This window comes from Cibotium barometz, chromosome 52 (assembly GCF_041138505.1).
Source record: "Cibotium barometz isolate CiBa-2024 chromosome 52, ASM4113850v1, whole genome shotgun sequence".
In the NCBI taxonomy this organism is placed as follows: Eukaryota; Viridiplantae; Streptophyta; class Polypodiopsida; order Cyatheales; family Cibotiaceae; genus Cibotium; species Cibotium barometz.
The window spans coordinates 9,846,507-9,865,228 of NC_141097.1; the positions used below are offsets into that span (position 1 = coordinate 9,846,507).

Here is an 18,722-nt window from a genome sequence, read left to right on the forward strand (position 1 = left end):
CTCTCGATTGAGAGGCTGATACGTAAACTGCTACACCAGCACGAGAGAGAGAGAGAGAGAGAGAGAGAGAGAGAGAGAGAGAGAGAACACTATGTGGCTCTAAAAACTTTCATAATTGAAGGCTTGTATTTTTATGATCATAATCCCCCAGGAACAAGCTTCCGTATGTACGCATCGTCTCACTGCTCAAATGGCAAAGATCCTAAATGGCTACAACTCTCCAGAAGACATGCTCTGAGCTTATTGTTGTTCCTTAGCAGAAGGGAGTGGCATATGAGAAGAGTTAGTTTGGGGTATCCACCTCACATGAATTGTCTCTTGGCCATGTGATGGTTGGCTTACTGAGACAAATGATGACCTCCCCACCTATCAACCATATTTGTCAACCCCTCATTTCTATCCTTCACCCTGATCTGGGCAGCATAGCTCAGAGTTTTGAGAATCGAAATCGAGACCTGCCACAACAAGGGGTTGGTCAAGGAAGTGAGAGTTCCGTGCTAAGTAGGAGGGCTAGTGATTTGTTAGTATCAAGGTGGATAGTTGAGGGAGTAGAAGCAGGGTGTGCAAGCCATTCCTCTTAATAGCACTAGTGATAAGAACACAATATATACAGGAGGAAAACCTCCACTTCGTAGTGATTAGCCTGGACAACAGGGGTTTTCTATGTAAAAAGATAAGATCAGGTTATAATACACTCCCTTGAATTGATTTGCTCATCTTCTTCGTCTTCATCTGACCCTTCATCAGCACCCCTGTAAAGAACCATCAAGTAGTCATCAACTACACTCTCATCGTTGTCACTAGCGTCGTTAGCTTCTTCACCAGAATGCACATTCCTTTCACTCTCTCTGCGTGAATACCATCTAGCCAGCGCAGGCTGCACATGCCGTCTTTGAAGTCGCAAGACATGCATAATATCTGATAGATATGGAGAGCCTTCTTCTCTACCCCATTGGTTCGACTTCATGATCTGCATCAACCCACTGTGTTACAAACTGAAGCTTCGCAAATCGATCTCGCCCCCTACACGTTTATTTTTATTTTTTTAAAAATTACCTTGTCAGCATCCTCTGGAAGGGGCACATAATCCTCAGCAATGGGAGCCCAAACCTTTGCAGTATTCTCAATTCCACTTGTCGCAAGGACTGTGGCGTGTGGATGTGGTTCTAGACAATTTACCACTTGGGCATCACCTTTGAAAAGAGCGACCAGCTCTGCCCCCTTCTTCTTCCAAATGAAGATATTTCCACAGTCAGATCCACTCACAACATATTCCGAGTTGGGACCAAGAAAGCTTACACCCTTCACAGTACGTGTATTCCGATGCCCTTTATAAACTTGCAGCTCATTTGCTGGTATACCCTCCCTTTCATCCTCTGCTGATTTGCGAGTTGACCCCAACTCCATGTGCTTTTCAAAGAGATATATTTGTTCGTTATTATAGGAGACGAGCAGCTCTTCCTGATGCGAATAATCAAGCGCAGTCACATGCATGGGACCTTTGCCTTTCAGGTGTGCCGGAAAAAAGGTATCAACCGGAGTATCATTACCATTTTGCTCACCCCAATGAACTTTTCTGATATCGTAGACCCTTGCATACTTGTCTGAGCCACCGACAGCAAAGTAATTGGCATTTCTCGAGTTTATCACTATGGCTTTGAGACGAACTGGCTGCCTTCTGATCTTTGAAGAGCCTGCCAATGTGTAGCACTGAAAAGTTGTCTTGTTGCTTCCATCTCGCAAATCAAACTGCATAACAACAAAGCTGCAATTTACTCTCTCTCTCTCTCTCTCTCTCTCTCTCTCTCTCTCTCTCTCGTTGGGTTCTTTCAGATGACTGGGCCACGTAGGCAAAGCCCTGCCTAGCCATCCAGCTCCTCTCCCTTCATGCCTCAGAAAATAGATGCCTGCTGGATGGAGGGAGCAAGCTTACTTTCAATTCATACTTGGGTAGAGTACTTTCATCTTTGCATACGTGATTATTATCCCTTTTGTACGTGTCTTTCCAAGCACTCATGGCACACATAAGGGGTGAGGACACTGCTCCAACACTCCTCTTTGGTCGAAACCCAGAATTAACTTGGTCAGGCCTTTTTGTTAGTACTATGGCTGCCGATGACACACACTGGTCCCCACTGGAATAATTTTTTTGTTGCCCATGACACACATGGAGCCATGTGTCTTGACCATCATCATTACGGAAAGGAGGGGATTAAGGAACTTTAGTGGCCAAGACACCTGTATAGAAGGTTAAAATGTTTCTTCAAGATGAGGATGCCTAATACATGAGGAAATTTCAGCGCATATCATCACGGAAAGGCAATGGTGCATGCATATTGAGCATGAGCATGTTTCAGTTTCTAGAACAAAAATCAGCATGCTTCTTTGAAGACTCAAATCATCTGGAAGCCACATTGAGGCACTCTTCCATATACAAACCAGCCCCTAGTTATCTCTTCAATATCCCACCTCCTATTACTTTCTGTTTCTCCAACCATGACATGATTATCCTTGGGAGAAGGAAACCCATTGAACCCACATAATACCCCACTAACACAGTTGAGTCAAGATCTATAGAGCTCCACTAAAAGCCATATTTGAATGATTGGGACAAGAGCAAATAGTCGGTCAGGCAAAAAGACCACTCCACACTGGACCATATTTCTAGCCAAATACAGGGGGCAGAGGGCAGAAGTGTAGCCAGAGGTTAAGGGCTGTGAGTCAGGGAGCGGAGGCCCCGAGTAGTTGTAACTCCTTCAGGCAGTAAGACCAAGCTGCCTCTGGGTGGGTGCCAACTTGGGACCACAGAAGGATCTAGATCCTACTCAAGGGCAGAAATCATATCGCTGCTTTGTTCATTTCAGTAAAGCCTTTCCCATGAGCTGGATTACTCATAGAGCGAGGAGCTACTAACATGGCTTCTTCCTTCCCGGGACCCGGGACAACAGCCCACAAGACCACCTACTCATTGAGACCAACCCACAGTGGGATTTGTCTCGAAACATCTCCCAAAATTACAGCATCACAATTAATGAAACTACAACCATTATCCAAAGGATATCAGGATAATCCAGAGGATGTAAGGATGAATTATGGACAAGTGGGCTCTTTAAACTAATTTGAAGCACAAAACAAAGAATAAACAGAGATGAGGAAGAGAGGAAACAAAAATAGGCACCAAGGACTCGATTCTCTCAAGCTTCTCCATTGCATATTGCTGAACCAAATAAAGTTTTCAAACTTTAACAGAGTTGTCACGAACCTGTGTTTTTCTCTGGACAGTATGCAGGTGTGCACGGGGACATGGTGGATAGTGTGAATGGCATTAGTTTGGAATTAAAAAGGAAACCCATGTGTGGACAACCCCAGTGTGAAGGGGACAAAGAGATTTTAATTTAAAAGGTTTTAAAACCTTTGGTGGCCCTTGGAGGGGTTACGCTATTTTTGGGGGAGACCCTTTTTATGAGGAAGTTGGGCTGCAGCATGGAGGTGGCTTTTCCTGGTGGGCAGGGCACGCGTGTGCTTTTTTTGAAGGAGGGCTGGCGGGCTGAAGCGACAGCACATGTTCTCTCTCTCTCTCCCTCTTTCGCTTCGCACACAGAGGACTGGACTGCATGCTGAGGCGGCACACATGCCTATGGAGGGGCTGGCGGCTGAAAAGACACACCTCCTTCTGAACAGCACATGGGGCTTTCTTTCTCTGGCCAGAGTCGACTATACGCTGGGGGCCTCCACACGCCTTTGGAAGGCTGGTCGGGGAGTTTACAGGCGGCTGGCTGCAAAAAAACGGGGGGGAGCAGGGAGCGTTGTGTCCAGCTGGAAAGCAGCAGGCAAGGGCTGGACTGTAGGCGCAGGACCTTTTTTTTATTATCTCCCTCTCTCTCTCCCATAGAAGGCGGCCAGGACTGCAGGCCGTCTCAGGAGGGGAGGTGCTGGGCTGAACACAGGAGGCGCAGGACTGTTTTATCTCCCTTTTTCTCTCCCATAGAAGGCGGCCAGGACTGCAGACCATTGCAGGAAAGAGGCGCAGGCTGAGCAGGTCTCTCTCTTGGAAGGAGCGGGCTGAAGGAGGCGCACAGCCAGGACTGTTTTGAGATTGTTTATGGGATGTTTTGGTTGGCTGCAAGTACAGGTCACTTGAATGTGTTCCTTGGCATGGGAGTGATGCAAGCTCGCACGGCTGCATGCTCATGGAGCAGATTGTTTTCTTCCTGCTGGAAAGGAATAGAGGGACCTACAGTCATGGGCATCTCTATGTTTCCAGATGTTTCATGAGGGAACAGGTAACTAGATGTATGTCGTTGTTGGCACTGTTGTTGAATGGTGCTGTGAATGGTTCTGTATGGAAACAGGACAAAGGTTTCAAAGGGAAACAGGCCTAAGGGTTTCGCGGGAAACAGGTCGTAAGTTTTTCGAGGAAACATGTTTATGGTTCTCTAGGAGATAGGTCACATGCAGGCAGAAGGTACAAGAATGGACACATGTTTGGTACACCTTGCTACTGATTGGACAGGGGGACAGGGAATCCATGACAGAGATGGATAGTACCCTTGTAAGGTAGGTAGGGTTGGTACAAGTGTGTCGACTGTATGGTATGCTGTGTTGCATAGTTGCCTCCGGTTCACGAACCACCACATAAATTCGATTCGAACAGTTCGGTTCAATTCAGTTTGATCTGGTTCGTTCAGTTCGGTTTAGAGGTTATCGTTTTTTTTTCACCATTTTTGCCCGTTTTTTCCGCCGTTTTCTAGCCGTTTTATCGGCGTTTTTTGGGGCTCTTGCTTGCTTGCCTTGGCCCTTGAGGCTTGAGGCTTCGCAAGTTGGCAACTTGGCCCTTTGGTTGCCAACTTGCCTTTGCTTGAGGCTTGAGTCTCTTAGCTCTAGGCTCTCCCTATTATCTAGATTCTATATAATAGGCCCTCCCCAACCCCATCCTCACAAGTTCTAAGTCTATGATCTATCCTCTCCCTTGAGTCCCGTCTAGGCTCTCTCCCTCTTCCTCAAGGGCCAAGGCTCAAGCCTCCCCCTCAAGGCTCAAGCCTCTCCCTCTTCCTCAACTTTCAAGCCTCTAGGCTCTCCCTCTTGAGTCTTGCGTCTTCCTCAAGCCTCTCCCTCTCTCTCCCTCTTCCTCTTCCTCTTCCTCTTCCTCAAGCCTCTCCCTACCTCTCCCTTTCCTTTTCCCGGGACCCTTCTCTCCTCTTTCACCATGAGAGAAAAGCATGAAGCCTTTACTTTGCATGCCCTTACCCATGAGAAGAACGAGGGGAAGTCAGGGGCATGGAAGTGGACTGGCAAGGCCTACACTAGTAGTGCCACTAGGCTTCTTGCACATCTCTCCAAGATGGGGGGGCAAATTGCACCTTGCAAGATGATCCCTCAAGACATTTCCAATAGCATTGTCAAGAAGTACTCCTTGCTTGGCAAAGCAAGTGATAGTGGAAGATGTCGAAGTGCGCAGCGGAATATGAGACACACAACTGAGAGCAAACACGTGCAGGACTCCACACTAACCAGAGGCCCACATAGAAGACAAGCGCAAGCCTGCAACAAACTGAACTGGGAGCAGGAGGAGGAAAAAAAGCAGACAAGAGAGTGGCTGGGTATGAACTCTGTATATACGCAGGAAGACACATATAGAGACTATATATAAAAGCCAAAATCATGACTAAGTGTCAGTGTAAAGCCAAGGACTTGTATATGAATGATACAATGACATGGGGGCTATGGGGCCATTTTATATGGCCCCAAGTCGGCCAAGGCTGAAGGCACCTGACTGCCTCATGATTAGTGTCATCCAGCCGGCCAACATGAGTGGGGTACACGACTTGTATAAGCCAGTCGGCCAACCTCTATCAAAGGTCACATCCACATGTGTGATAGTCGGCCTGAACCTGGAGCATCCTGCCAGCATAGGGCAGCCACCCAAGCCATGGAAAAAATGGGAAAAAATATGGAGTGGGGAAAAATGAGAAAACACCTAATAAGGGCGGGCACACCCACAACAGAGGCCCTGGTGTATATGTATAGACAAGAGATGACTTCTAACACCCCCTCTCAGCTCCTGGCTGTGAAACCAACCACAGGGAGCTGGGGTGCCACCTGAGCAAATCCTGAGATAGCGACTTCGTGAAGAGGTCCACCGTACTGTTCTTCGTCCAACAGAACTCTAGCAAGATATCATCAGCAACGATCTGTTCACAAACAAAGTGCCTCTGGATGACCATGGGTTCCTCCAGTGGAAGCCCAATCCTGCAATGCAACCTCTGCAACCTCACCACCTCACAAGCAGCATCACACGGTACTCTGCCTCTGTCAACGACAAGGCAAAAGATGACTACCTCTTACTGCTCCATAAAACTGCTCCTGGGCCTGAAGTAGATCTCCTCGTGTCTGGATCTCCTCCCCAATCTTACTGCTCCATAAAACTGCTCCTGGGCCTGAAGTAGATCTCCTCGTGTCTGGATCTCCTCCCCAATCTGAGTCACTCCAACCATGAAGTCAGACTCCATCCATCAATCCCCCTCCTGTGTAAAGGAGTCCATGATCCTTCGCATGCCGCAGAAACCACAGGATATGCAATCCTGCCTCCCAAAGAGTCATCTGCAACCATGAGCTCAACTGCCTCATCCGAGAGCTCACGTCCAATCTGGTGTCCATCAACTAAATCAATGAACCATTCTGCTTCCGAGTCAAAAGAGGCATCAAATTGCTCACAAGGATCAACACCTGTTACGGTGCAAAGCCAAGCCTTGGAAACTTGCTCAAGACCACGCAAGGCCTTCTAAAACCTATCAACCACCCCCTCTGAATCCGGAACCACACAGCCTAGAGTATGCACCTCCTTCTATAAGTAATCAACTGCCACCTGCCTGGCTTTCCGAGAGGTACCCTGTGGAAAGAACATCCTCATCTACAAGAGTTTCTTTGTCCCGAATATTGCGAGACATCAGAGCATAAGTTACCTGTTTAGTTTCCTCTAACTGACGAACACAAGAACCACCAACTTCAGTACTGAAAAGTTCCTGCCAACTGCTGCCATCAACTGGCAAGCTATCCACCATCTGGTCTTGGAAAGCCTGCACTTGCAGCGTATCCACACTTAAGTGGCCATTACTAGACTGCCACTCATCACAAAACTAAGGACCTGGGAGAGAGAGTACGGAAAGCTTGTAAACTCCATTCTCCACTCCGTCTTCCCAAACCACCTGGCCTGTTGCTTTGTCCCGGAGAGCAACAAAATGCTCATCAAACTCCACCCGTACGCCAATCTTGCAAACCTGATGCACTGGCAACAGATGAAAACCAAGTGACGGAACATACAACACCTGGGAGGACTGTTTACCCCCTCTTGCCATCGAGAACTATCTCCAACCTACCTTCACTGTGAACTGGGATAGTGGATGTATCCCCAGTAAGAATGTGACCAGAATACCTGCAGAGATCCTGTAAATCTGAACAGGAAGGAGTAATATGCCTGTAAATCTGAACAGGAAGGAGTAATATGCCTGGAAGCACCACTGTCTAGAATCCACTCCCGAGTATCCGTTGTTGCAGAGAATCCTCCAACCTCCTCCTTGCCTGAAGAAAATGAAACATCGGTGTCTATCACCTCCAGGTGCACAAAAGCCGGAGTCTTCATGATTGCTGCTGAGGAATCTTCACCCTTCTCAGTCTTCCGCTTGGAACACTACCTCCAATAGTGGCCTTTCTCGCCACAATCATTACAGGTCCTCTCTGCCTTTAGTTTCTCGCGGTCAACGACGGACTTCTTCTCAGGAGACTTCTCCGATGAAGCCTTCTGTCACTATTTGGGCATTCTCTGCGCTTCAGGCCTATGGACGAGTTCTGTAGGATGGACTGGCATCTTATGGTTGGGGACTTATGTCTACACCGAGAGCCAGTAGGCTGGATATATGGGTTGGGATTGTGTATCTGCGCCCAAATCCAGAGTGTGGTACCACGGACTACAAGCTAAATGAATAGGGAGACTGTTCAATGCATCCTTGCATAACATGTTTGCAAGTTAAAAATCCTGTCTTTGCATGAACTATTTGATTGCATGCAAGATTTGTTTGTGTAGTTCACATGTAGGGGACGCCCTCTTGTGAACCGTGCGAGTGAATCTGTATTCTGACCTCGTTTGTGGGCTGTAGACAGGTGGTAAGTACACCACTTTACTCTTTTATGAGTTAAAGCAATGTATTCTTTGTTTTGCAGGTCCACACTTTAATAAGTGTGTCCGCCCAAGTTATAAGTGAGATTGGGCGTCCACACTTCATTAAAGCTCGGGCGGACAAACTATAAGTAAGAATAGACTAGAATTCCCTTCCGGTCGGCTAGGCGAGTGTCCAGGCACCCTTCCCACTAAATTTGTGTGGAAAAGGGATGGTTATGGACTGGGTGGCAGTATGAGGACCTGCCACCATGCTATTACTCATTTTGAAAATTACCTCTCTCTACACTCTCTCTCTAGAAATAGGCGCCCCCCTTCAAGAGAGCCTATTTTTGTTATTCTCTCTAACTTTTTGCTTGGTGAGAGTGCTGATTTTCATTCCCTCTTGCTCCCAGCTCCAATGGAAAGCTTGAAGATTCTTCCTTTCACAGTTAAGCCTCCAGTTGCTCACCTTTTCACTCTATCTCTCTCTTCTAAATGAATATGGAGTCTCCTAACCATTCTACCGCCCCCAAATTCTGCTGAAACCCTAATTTTCAGAAACCCTAATTCTGCAGAAACCCTAATTTCAGAAACCCTAATTTTGGAGGAAACCATACCAAGCTGTGCCCCTTACTCATAGGCATCTAAAGAGCCCAAAATGCCCAATTTTGGACTCATATAACCTGCTTAAAACCCTAAAAATCAGAAACCCTAATTTCAGCCGGAAGTGGAAAACGGTCACATTCAAGCTGTAGTTCGTCCGCACGGAGGTGGAGCTCGACATTGATCGTCCAATACTTGGTAAGAGCATTTTGCAAGCAACTTTCAATTTGAGATTCGAATGCTTTGTCAATATGGTCTCCTATGTCTCGGTCCTGGCACACACATGTGTATGTGTATGGATGCCAGTGGAGCATAGCTGCGTTTGACAAGCTTCAAGGAATCAAGGAACGAAGCTACTCTCAAGTGAAGCTATGGATTCCATCGTCTACGACAAATTTGTTTGCAATGCTGTTTTCATGATCATGGATGCACTTGAACAGTTTGGCATGTGAATGCCCGTGAGGCTTGTAACAGTTTTTCCTTGATAATAAAATCTATTACAAGGGGGGTCGGCCCTTTCCGGCCCTAGTGCAGTGTGCAAAATAAAATTCAGTTTCTTACTCTATTGTGTTGCGCCCTTTAAAATTGTTTAATTATGTTAATAGCTTAAGTGTTTGCCAAGATTGTGCTCAACCCCGACCGGGGGAATCTCATTGGTATCAGAGCCTAGGATCTTCCTCCTTTCTGTGTGGAAGACGGTCCTAATCTAGCTTACACTAGCTGTTAGCATTCTTAAGCATTATGGCGAGCCAAACAGGTACTTCACGGGATGTAAATCCAAGGAAGAGTACATATGTGAAGCCAAGAGGAGACAATGTGCATGATGATACTCAAATGCATGAACAATACACTGCTGAAAATGTTTTTCTTGGGTCACATGATGGTATTGCACATGCCGGACAGCCATCTTATGTTAGAAGGGAAGGAAATGCAACTCATGTATATATGGGACAGCCATCCCGAGGTAAGGAGAAGGCTATACAGAGTGATGCACATGATGCTATGCAGGCTGAAATTGCAGACCTCAAAAGGCAATTATGTATGATGCAAAAACAACTCAAGGATATGCATGAAGACTCACAGTCAAGGCATGTATCTCGTGTGTCAAAGCATTCTCCTTTTGTGAATGATGCATTGGAAAATGTTGCCATGGAATTGGGGGTTCAACCAAGAGATATGGCTGTCTCTTACCTCATGGGACAAGGTGATGTAGTTACTCGAAAGGAAGGAGGGCTTAGGTTTAAAAAGCCTCCTCTTATGAATCAACATGCAGCTGAAACATCAAAGCTTAAATCTATTGTGCGACCGGAAAGAGAAGAGGCGTCTGCTACCTCTCATCATGCCTCTACCGCACATGTTTCTCCTCCCCACAGGTCATCTATTAAAGCTCATGAAAGTCTTCTCAAGGAACCGACTCATAAATCAGCCCCTCCTCATGATGGAATTGAGCGATATGTTCCTACTAATGAAGCAAATAAGCAACCAATCGAGAGAGATGAAGAGGAAACGCATCAACATAAGAAGAAGAAGACTAAAGAGTTTACTGCAAGTGACAAAACAGTTAAGTTTGAGTATTTTCATGGAGAATATGATTCTACCAAAGCTCTATCTTTTATCTCCCAATTTGAAATTGCTTTTCATGAGGGAGAATTTTCAGAATCATCAAAACTCAGACATGTGGGCATGTACATGAAAGGCACTGCTGCTCATTGGTGGTTGGCCGAGAAGCTTTCCGGCAACACCATTTCTACATGGGCTGAATTCAAACAAAAGTTTTATGATCAATTTTTGCCTCCAAATTTTACTCAAGATATATGCAGGAAGTGGGACAGGTTGGAGCAAAAAGAAGGGCAGTCCATTACCTCTTACGTCTCCAAATTTTGGGAGGTATTAATGGAAGTGTTACCCTTCATGACCGTTACTGAAGAAGAAAAGAAGAGGAAATTTGAGTCAGGATTGCAACCCATCTTCCAAAGAGGACTACAAATCTATCCAAACCAAACTCTTCGTCAACTCATAAACTCGGTCTTGGCTTCCGAAGAGCTTAATGTCAAATGGGTGCAATCTAGAATTGACCAAAGCTTGGGCAAGGGTAAGGAGAAAGCTGGTTTTAATGTACAAAAGGGTGGACAGCCCTTTAGAAGAGATTTCAAAGCCATGCACAAAGCTGAAAATTCAGATTTGAAGGATGTAAAGCCCCCTCAAAGAGCTGAAAATGCAAAAGAAAAGAAACCGTGGCAGAAAAAGGGTGTTTATGGCTTGACTCCTCAACAAAGGGTACAATACATTCGTGAAGGCAAATGCTTTAAATGTGGTAGTAAAGATCACATCTCTCCACAATGCCCTAACAAGAATAAGAAGCCAGAAGAGCCTAAAGTGCATGTCAATATGGTATATGATGTACAGGGCAATACGGGACATGCAAACATGCATAGAATGGTATGCAAAGCATGGGGACAACTAAAAGACCAGCCAGCTTTATTCATGTTTGATGACTGCTCCACTGACAACTTCATCTCCACTGATATGGCTACTGCCTTGGGGATTGAAGTAGGTGACATGGGACCCGAAATTCATGCATGTTCAGCTTTTCTGGAAAAAGATGTGAAGGTTACACCCCTTATTGGAAAGCTGCGAATGCATATCCAAGGATACCTCGACCACGAGAACTTTCTCGTTGCCCCTCTTAGTGGATGTGATGTATTACTGGGAAAACCTTGGCATGCACGCCTTGAGCCTACCAAGAATTACAAGACCAACAAAATCACTTTTATGTATAAAGGTAGAGAGCATCATTTAGATGCAGGTGTGTCGGGTGATACTATCCCCGTTGTATCTCATATACAAATCAATAAAGCAATGAAAAAGAGTGTTTCTTCGTACTTGGTTTTTGTACGTGATAATGTGGAACACAGTAATGTACATGTGGACACTCTTACTAAAGAGAGGCTGAAATTTTTAAGCGAATTCGGGGATTGTTTTGCTGACTCTTTACCTAATGTAATGCCTCCTTCACGGCCAGAAGATCACCGCATTGAATTAGTTCCAGGGAATTCACCTCCAAATAGGCCAACATATCGTGTTAGTGCTTGCCAACAAGAAGAGATTATGAAACAAGTGGGTGAACTACTTGAGAAAGGCTTGGTGCGGCCTAGTTCTTCGCCATTTTGTTCACCCGTTCTTCTTGTACAAAAGAAAGACGGTTCATTCCGTATGTGTGTGGATTACAGGGCATTAAATAAGATTACCATCAAGAATCGGTTTCCCATACCGAGGATTGATGATATCTTGGACAAGCTGGATGGATCATCTTGTTTTAGTCGCATTGATCTTAAAAGCGGCTATCATCAAGTGCGAGTGATGCCACAGGATGTACATAAGACAGCATTTCGCACTTCTTTTGGTCTCTATGAGTATTTGGTTATGCCATTCGGTCTTACAAATGCCCCGGCTACTTTCAATCGCATGATGGACCGAATTTTCAGAAATCATAGAACTTTTACAGGTGTGTTCTTTGATGACATTCTTGTATTCTCCAAGAATGAGGAGGATCACAAAAAGCACTTAAGAGTGGTCTTTGAAGAACTAAGGCAGCATAAGCTTATGATCAACGCCAAAAAGAGTGAATTTTTCCTTTCAGAGATTCACTACTTGGGACACATAGTATCAAAGGATGGTGTACGAATGGATCCTGCAAAGATCCAAACCATCAAAGATTGGCCAGAACTTAAATCTATTCATGAAGTCCGAAGCTTTCTTGGTCTATGTTCATATTACAGGAGATTTATCTTTCACTTTGCAATGATTGCTTCGCCATTGCATGAACTCACCAAGAAACGTACTATGTTTAAATGGACAGAGGTTGAGATTAATGCTTTCAATAAGCTCAAAAATGCCATTATCACAGGGCCAGTCTTAATCATTCCAGACTTGCAAAAGCCATTTGTGGTAGAATGTGATGCTTGTGGCAATTGCATTGGAGCCGTCTTAAATCAAGAAGGACATGCCATTGCATTTGAAAGCAGGAGATTGCAAAATGCTGAACTTACTCTTGATGTTTATCAGAAGGAATTATTGGCCGTCATTCATGCTCTCACAGTATGGAAACATTACTTATTGGGAGCTGAATTTGTTGTCAAAACTGATCACCAAAGTTTGCGGTACTTTCTTACGCAAACTAAACTCTCTGAGAAACAAATGAGAATGGCCAATTTTCTCTCAATGTTTCATTTTCAGATTTTGCATACTCCTGGCAAGAAAAATGTGGTAGCAGATGCATTGTCCAGAAAACCATATGTGGCTGCAATTTCGGTTGCTTCTCATCAAGACTTGTCTACTATGCGAGAAATGTACCATTTGGATGCTGATTTTTCAGATTTATGGGCTGATTTAATTACTGGTCATACACATGCTTCTTATGTGGTCAAAGATGGTTATATCATGAAGGATAACTGCTTATGTGTGGTTTCAAACATGAGACAAAAAGTTTTGCATGAATGTCATGCACCACCCTATGCAGGGCATAGAGGGATACTCCCTACTACTCAAATGATTGAGAGATACTTCTTTTGGCCAGGTATGAGGAAAGATATAGAAGCCTATGTACGTGCATGTGTCACCTGCCAAAAGGTAAAATTTGATAGGCAAAAGACTCCTGGTTTGCTTCAGCCTTTGCCTATTCCGGACCAGCCATGGGAAAGCATTGCAATGGATTTTATTATGGATTTGCCCCGCACCCCAAATGGCAATGATGCAATATGGACAATTGTGGACAGGTTTAGTAAACAAGCACATTTTCTACCTGTCAAAAAGACCATAAAACCAGAACATATGGTCAAAATTTTTGTGTCACAGGTATTTAAACACCATGGTATGCCCAAATCAATTGTGGGAGACAGGGATCCCCGAACAACAAGCCTCTTTTGGAGAGCTCTTTTTGATAACATGGGCACAAAGCTGAATTTTTCTTCAGCTTATCATCCTCAAACGGATGGACAAAGTGAAGCTGCAAATTCAGCTGTGTTGGATTTGCTTAAATGCTATGTGACAGATCAGAAATCTTCTTGGGAAAAGTATCTACCGCTTGTAGAATTTGCATACAATAATACGGTACATGCTTCTACAGGCAAGGCCCCATTTGAGATCATTTATGGCAAAGTGGTATTACCACCTATCTTACGCACAAAAGATGAGATATTTGCTGCTGATGACTTTGTCAGGGACCTTGATATTGCCTTTTCACAAGTTCGGACAGCCATTGCACGCTCTCAAGCAAAGCATAAGAAAGCTGCCGACAAGCATAGAAGGCAATTGGACATTAAAGAGAATGACTTGGTATTGCTAAAATTTGAGAAAGCTAGACTCAGGAAGAGGTCTGGCAAGGAGAGAGCATGCCCAAAACTCTCTACCAGGTATTATGGACCCTTCAAGGTGATCAAGAAGATCAATGATGTGGCTTTTCGACTTGCTTTACCGGATCATTGGAAGATTCATAATGCATTCCATGTCAGCCTCTTGCGCAAATATGTGGGACCGGAACCTTTGGAACCGGTTATGGAAGATCCACCAGAGGTGGAAGAGCTGGAAGAGGTATTGCAGCCAGAGCAAATTGTGTTTCATAAGGAGCGAAAGTTTGCAGATGGCAAACTCCAGAGGCGCTACCTTGTGAAATTCAAGAACTATTCTCCTATGGATGCAAAATGGATGGATGAAACATACTTCCAGGACTATCCGCAGCTCCTTCAAGCATATTTGGAAGCATTTCAGTTGCGGTCAACTGTTTAGAAGCAGGGGAGGATGTCACTATTTGGGCATTCTCTGCGCTTCAGGCCTATGGACGAGTTCTGTAGGATGGACTGGCATCTTATGGTTGGGGACTTATGTCTACACCGAGAGCCAGTAGGCTGGATATATGGGTTGGGATTGTGTATCTGCGCCCAAATCCAGAGTGTGGTACCACGGACTACAAGCTAAATGAATAGGGAGACTGTTCAATGCATCCTTGCATAACATGTTTGCAAGTTAAAAATCCTGTCTTTGCATGAACTATTTGATTGCATGCAAGATTTGTTTGTGTAGTTCACATGTAGGGGACGCCCTCTTGTGAACCGTGCGAGTGAATCTGTATTCTGACCTCGTTTGTGGGCTGTAGACAGGTGGTAAGTACACCACTTTACTCTTTTATGAGTTAAAGCAATGTATTCTTTGTTTTGCAGGTCCACACTTTAATAAGTGTGTCCGCCCAAGTTATAAGTGAGATTGGGCGTCCACACTTCATTAAAGCTCGGGCGGACAAACTATAAGTAAGAATAGACTAGAATTCCCTTCCGGTCGGCTAGGCGAGTGTCCAGGCACCCTTCCCACTAAATTTGTGTGGAAAAGGGATGGTTATGGACTGGGTGGCAGTATGAGGACCTGCCACCATGCTATTACTCATTTTGAAAATTACCTCTCTCTACACTCTCTCTCTAGAAATAGGCGCCCCCCTTCAAGAGAGCCTATTTTTGTTATTCTCTCTAACTTTTTGCTTGGTGAGAGTGCTGATTTTCATTCCCTCTTGCTCCCAGCTCCAATGGAAAGCTTGAAGATTCTTCCTTTCACAGTTAAGCCTCCAGTTGCTCACCTTTTCACTCTATCTCTCTCTTCTAAATGAATATGGAGTCTCCTAACCATTCTACCGCCCCCAAATTCTGCTGAAACCCTAATTTTCAGAAACCCTAATTCTGCAGAAACCCTAATTTCAGAAACCCTAATTTTGGAGGAAACCATACCAAGCTGTGCCCCTTACTCATAGGCATCTAAAGAGCCCAAAATGCCCAATTTTGGACTCATATAACCTGCTTAAAACCCTAAAAATCAGAAACCCTAATTTCAGCCGGAAGTGGAAAACGGTCACATTCAAGCTGTAGTTCGTCCGCACGGAGGTGGAGCTCGACATTGATCGTCCAATACTTGGTAAGAGCATTTTGCAAGCAACTTTCAATTTGAGATTCGAATGCTTTGTCAATATGGTCTCCTATGTCTCGGTCCTGGCACACACATGTGTATGTGTATGGATGCCAGTGGAGCATAGCTGCGTTTGACAAGCTTCAAGGAATCAAGGAACGAAGCTACTCTCAAGTGAAGCTATGGATTCCATCGTCTACGACAAATTTGTTTGCAATGCTGTTTTCATGATCATGGATGCACTTGAACAGTTTGGCATGTGAATGCCCGTGAGGCTTGTAACAGTTTTTCCTTGATAATAAAATCTATTACAAGGGGGGTCGGCTCTTTCCGGCCCTAGTGCAGTGTGCAAAATAAAATTCAGTTTCTTACTCTATTGTGTTGCGCCCTTTAAAATTGTTTAATTATGTTAATAGCTTAAGTGTTTGCCAAGATTGTGCTCAACCCCGACCGGGGGAATCTCACCTTCTCTTTGCCCGTGTTACAGCCTTTAAACCGTTGGCCAGTTAAGGCCTCCGAACCTCCACCCTGAGGAGGGTTCGTGAATCGTTTCTCCTGGTCCAAGACCATGGGCACAAGCTCCTCCCACGTAATGGTGCTGAGCCTACCACTGGTAATCAAATACGAGTAAAATGCTGAGTACTGAGAGGGCAAATGCGACAGCAACGTTATGGCCATGTCCTCTGACGATATCTCCTTCCCAGCCTGAAGAACTTCCTGCTGAACAGCCTGCAGCTTGTTAATATGCTCCCGCATCGTCAACGACTTTGCAGGGCTCATAACCCGCATCTGTACTTCCAAGGAAATCCTCTTCATGGGCAATACCCTGTTGTAAAGAGAAGCCAAATGCTGTCATATACCTCTGGCCAGCGTCATATGCTTTACATGATTGATTACCTGCGGTGTGCAATTGAGGAAGATAAACGAACGGACCCTAGCGTTGACACGATTCCACATCTGTGCTTGTGTCTCCCGGTCCTTTCGGATCGACGGTACCTCCCCTTCCTCTACTTCCGGCCATGAAACCCCAACAACGATGAAATCAGCGAGGTCGTAAGACTCCAGAACAGATTCCATCATAACCTTCCATACGCCGTAGTTGTTCCCGTCCAACTGACGGTCCACCGAGAACGTGGGGAGTGTCGGGATCTTGACATGCCTCTCAGCCATCTCGAACAAATCTGCCACACCTTGACCATGTAGAGATTCAAGGATACGATTCATAGGTAAGACCTAGTCCTATCCCGCAGGGGGAGCGTGATCTTCTAAAAATCAAATCACCCATAGGGTAATTGATCATAAATTGGGCAACTACTAGACTTGATTTCTAGAGGCAACGCTTTTTTCCTCATCCATGCAAGGCATAGCCGTTGGCCTAGTCTTCTAGAATAGAGTTGCCCAAGAACCTATTTATCTAGCGTAGGGCTTTCACTTAATCTGTTGGAACGCTACCTGACTAATCGGGTCCACCCATCCGTAGGATGGTGCCGTCGTCTCCGGGCATTCCATCCTCCCACTTTCCACCCTACTCATGCGTGAACTTTAGTCGTGTGAATGGGGAGGGTGAGTGGGAACAAAACCTGAAGACGAAGCTGGACTTGCTGCTCCCTGCTTCGCCACGTCCCAAACGGCCCACAAGGGTCCCTAAATAGCACTAAAAACACGAACAGTCCCGCTCCTCCGAGAGAGGGGGGGGGGGGGGGGAGTGAACTTGGTCTTCTGAAGGGAGGATGGGTGGGAAACACAATGAAGATGAGGCTTGAAGTGCTTACTCCTCGCTTCTCCACGTCCCGCACGGTCCACCGATGCCTTCAATCAGCACCAATCACGAACAGTCCAGAATCTCCAAGTCTTCCGCAAGCTCTTCCAAGGTCTTCAAGGTCTTCAACAGTCCCGCAAGCTCTCCATGTCTCCAGGATCTTCAAGCAGCCTTGTGCTCTAATACCATGTCGGAGTGCGCAGTGGAATACGAGACACACAACCGAGAGCAAACACGTGCAGGACTCCACGCTGAACAGAGGCCCACGTAGAAGACAAGCGCCAGCTTGCAACAAACTGAACTGGGAGCAGAAGGAGAAAAAAGCGCAGACAAGAGAGTGGCTGGGTATGAACCTGTATATACACAGGAATCCCGAATGAATGATACAATGGCATGGGGGCTATGGAGCCATTTTATATGGCCCCAAATACCCAGTCGGCCAGGGCTGAAGGCACCCGACTGCCTCACGACTAGTGTCATCCAGTCGGCCAACATGAGTGGGGTACACGACTTGTATAAGCCAGTCGGCCAACCTCTATCAAAGGTCACATCCACACATGTGATAGTCGGCCTGAACCTGGAGCATCCTACCAGCACAGGGCAACCACCCAAGCCATGGAAAAAATGGGAAAAAATATGGAGTGGGGAAAAATGAGAAAACACCTAATAAGGGCGGGCACACCCACCCTGGTGTATATGTATAGACAAGAGATGACTTCTAACAGAAGAGCCCCCTCCCCCCTCCCCCTCGCCGTTGGCGCCGCTTAAGACAAAGTCATCCTGTCGGCAAGGGATACATCCTCTTCATCATTCTCCGCATCCTTCTCTCCGTTCACCAACTCCAACCCCTCATCAAAGAGGCCAAGTGAGTTTGAGGTTCCACACGAGGCAAGCCACTCTTGGAGGCTCCATTGGAGCAAACGTGGCCTCTCTCTCTTGGGTCCGAGCAAAGCAACAAGACGCAAATGTGGAGATTGCACGCACGATCGTTGAGTGCAATCTCACATTTCGTGTCCTCAAAACTCCTCAATGGCAAAGGATGGTGAGAGCCATTGCCGAAGTAGGACCATGCCATGGCCCTTGGCATGGTATCACCTACAACGACATGCGCACGAAGGCACTTGATGAAAAGGAGAGAAACAACAAGACCCTCGAGCCCGTCCGAGCAGGATGGGTGAAGTATGGGTGTTCCATCCTCTCCGACGGATGGACCGATAGAAAGAAGAGAGGCATCCTCAACATTCTAGTATCTTGCCTTCT

The 18,722-nt window shown here is 45.8% G+C and overlaps 2 protein-coding genes across 3 annotated transcripts in view; both read right to left on the reverse strand.

Annotated features, from left to right (window-relative positions):
* Positions 1-560: 560 nt before the first annotated feature.
* Positions 561-18,722, reverse strand: part of LOC147608773 (uncharacterized) — a 40,354-nt gene continuing 22,192 nt past the window's right edge. Inside the window, exons 4-6 of one of the 2 annotated variants that reach the window (XM_086788150.1) lie at positions 1,057-1,749; positions 861-970; positions 561-752 (exon numbers count right to left, since the gene is read on the reverse strand). In XM_086788150.1, coding sequence (XP_086644276.1) covers positions 680-752; positions 861-970; positions 1,057-1,749 — 876 coding nt within the window. In that variant the 3' untranslated portion in view covers positions 561-679. Of the gene's footprint in view, positions 971-1,056; positions 1,750-18,722 lie in introns of both variants that reach the window. The other variant, XM_086788148.1, reaches the window with a different exon arrangement.
* LOC147608774 (uncharacterized) lies at positions 5,603-18,236 on the reverse strand. Its single transcript, XM_086788151.1, has 2 exons — positions 16,169-18,236; positions 5,603-7,795 (listed from the first exon to the last, which is right to left on the reverse strand). Exons 1-2 carry the CDS (start codon positions 16,517-16,519, stop codon positions 7,688-7,690), a joined length of 459 nt encoding a protein of 152 aa, XP_086644277.1. The 5' UTR covers positions 16,520-18,236; the 3' UTR covers positions 5,603-7,687.

Excerpts from the sequence above, each read along its gene's own strand:
- LOC147608774 (XM_086788151.1), bottom strand. The coding sequence starts at position 16,519 with ATGAAGAGGATTTCCTTGGAAGTACAGATGCGGGTTATGAGCCCTGCA. Across the intron at positions 7,796-16,168 it reads GTAACACGGGCAAAGAGAAG|GCTTCATCGGAGAAGTCTCC; the intron begins GTGAGATTCCCC and ends TAGTGACAGAAG.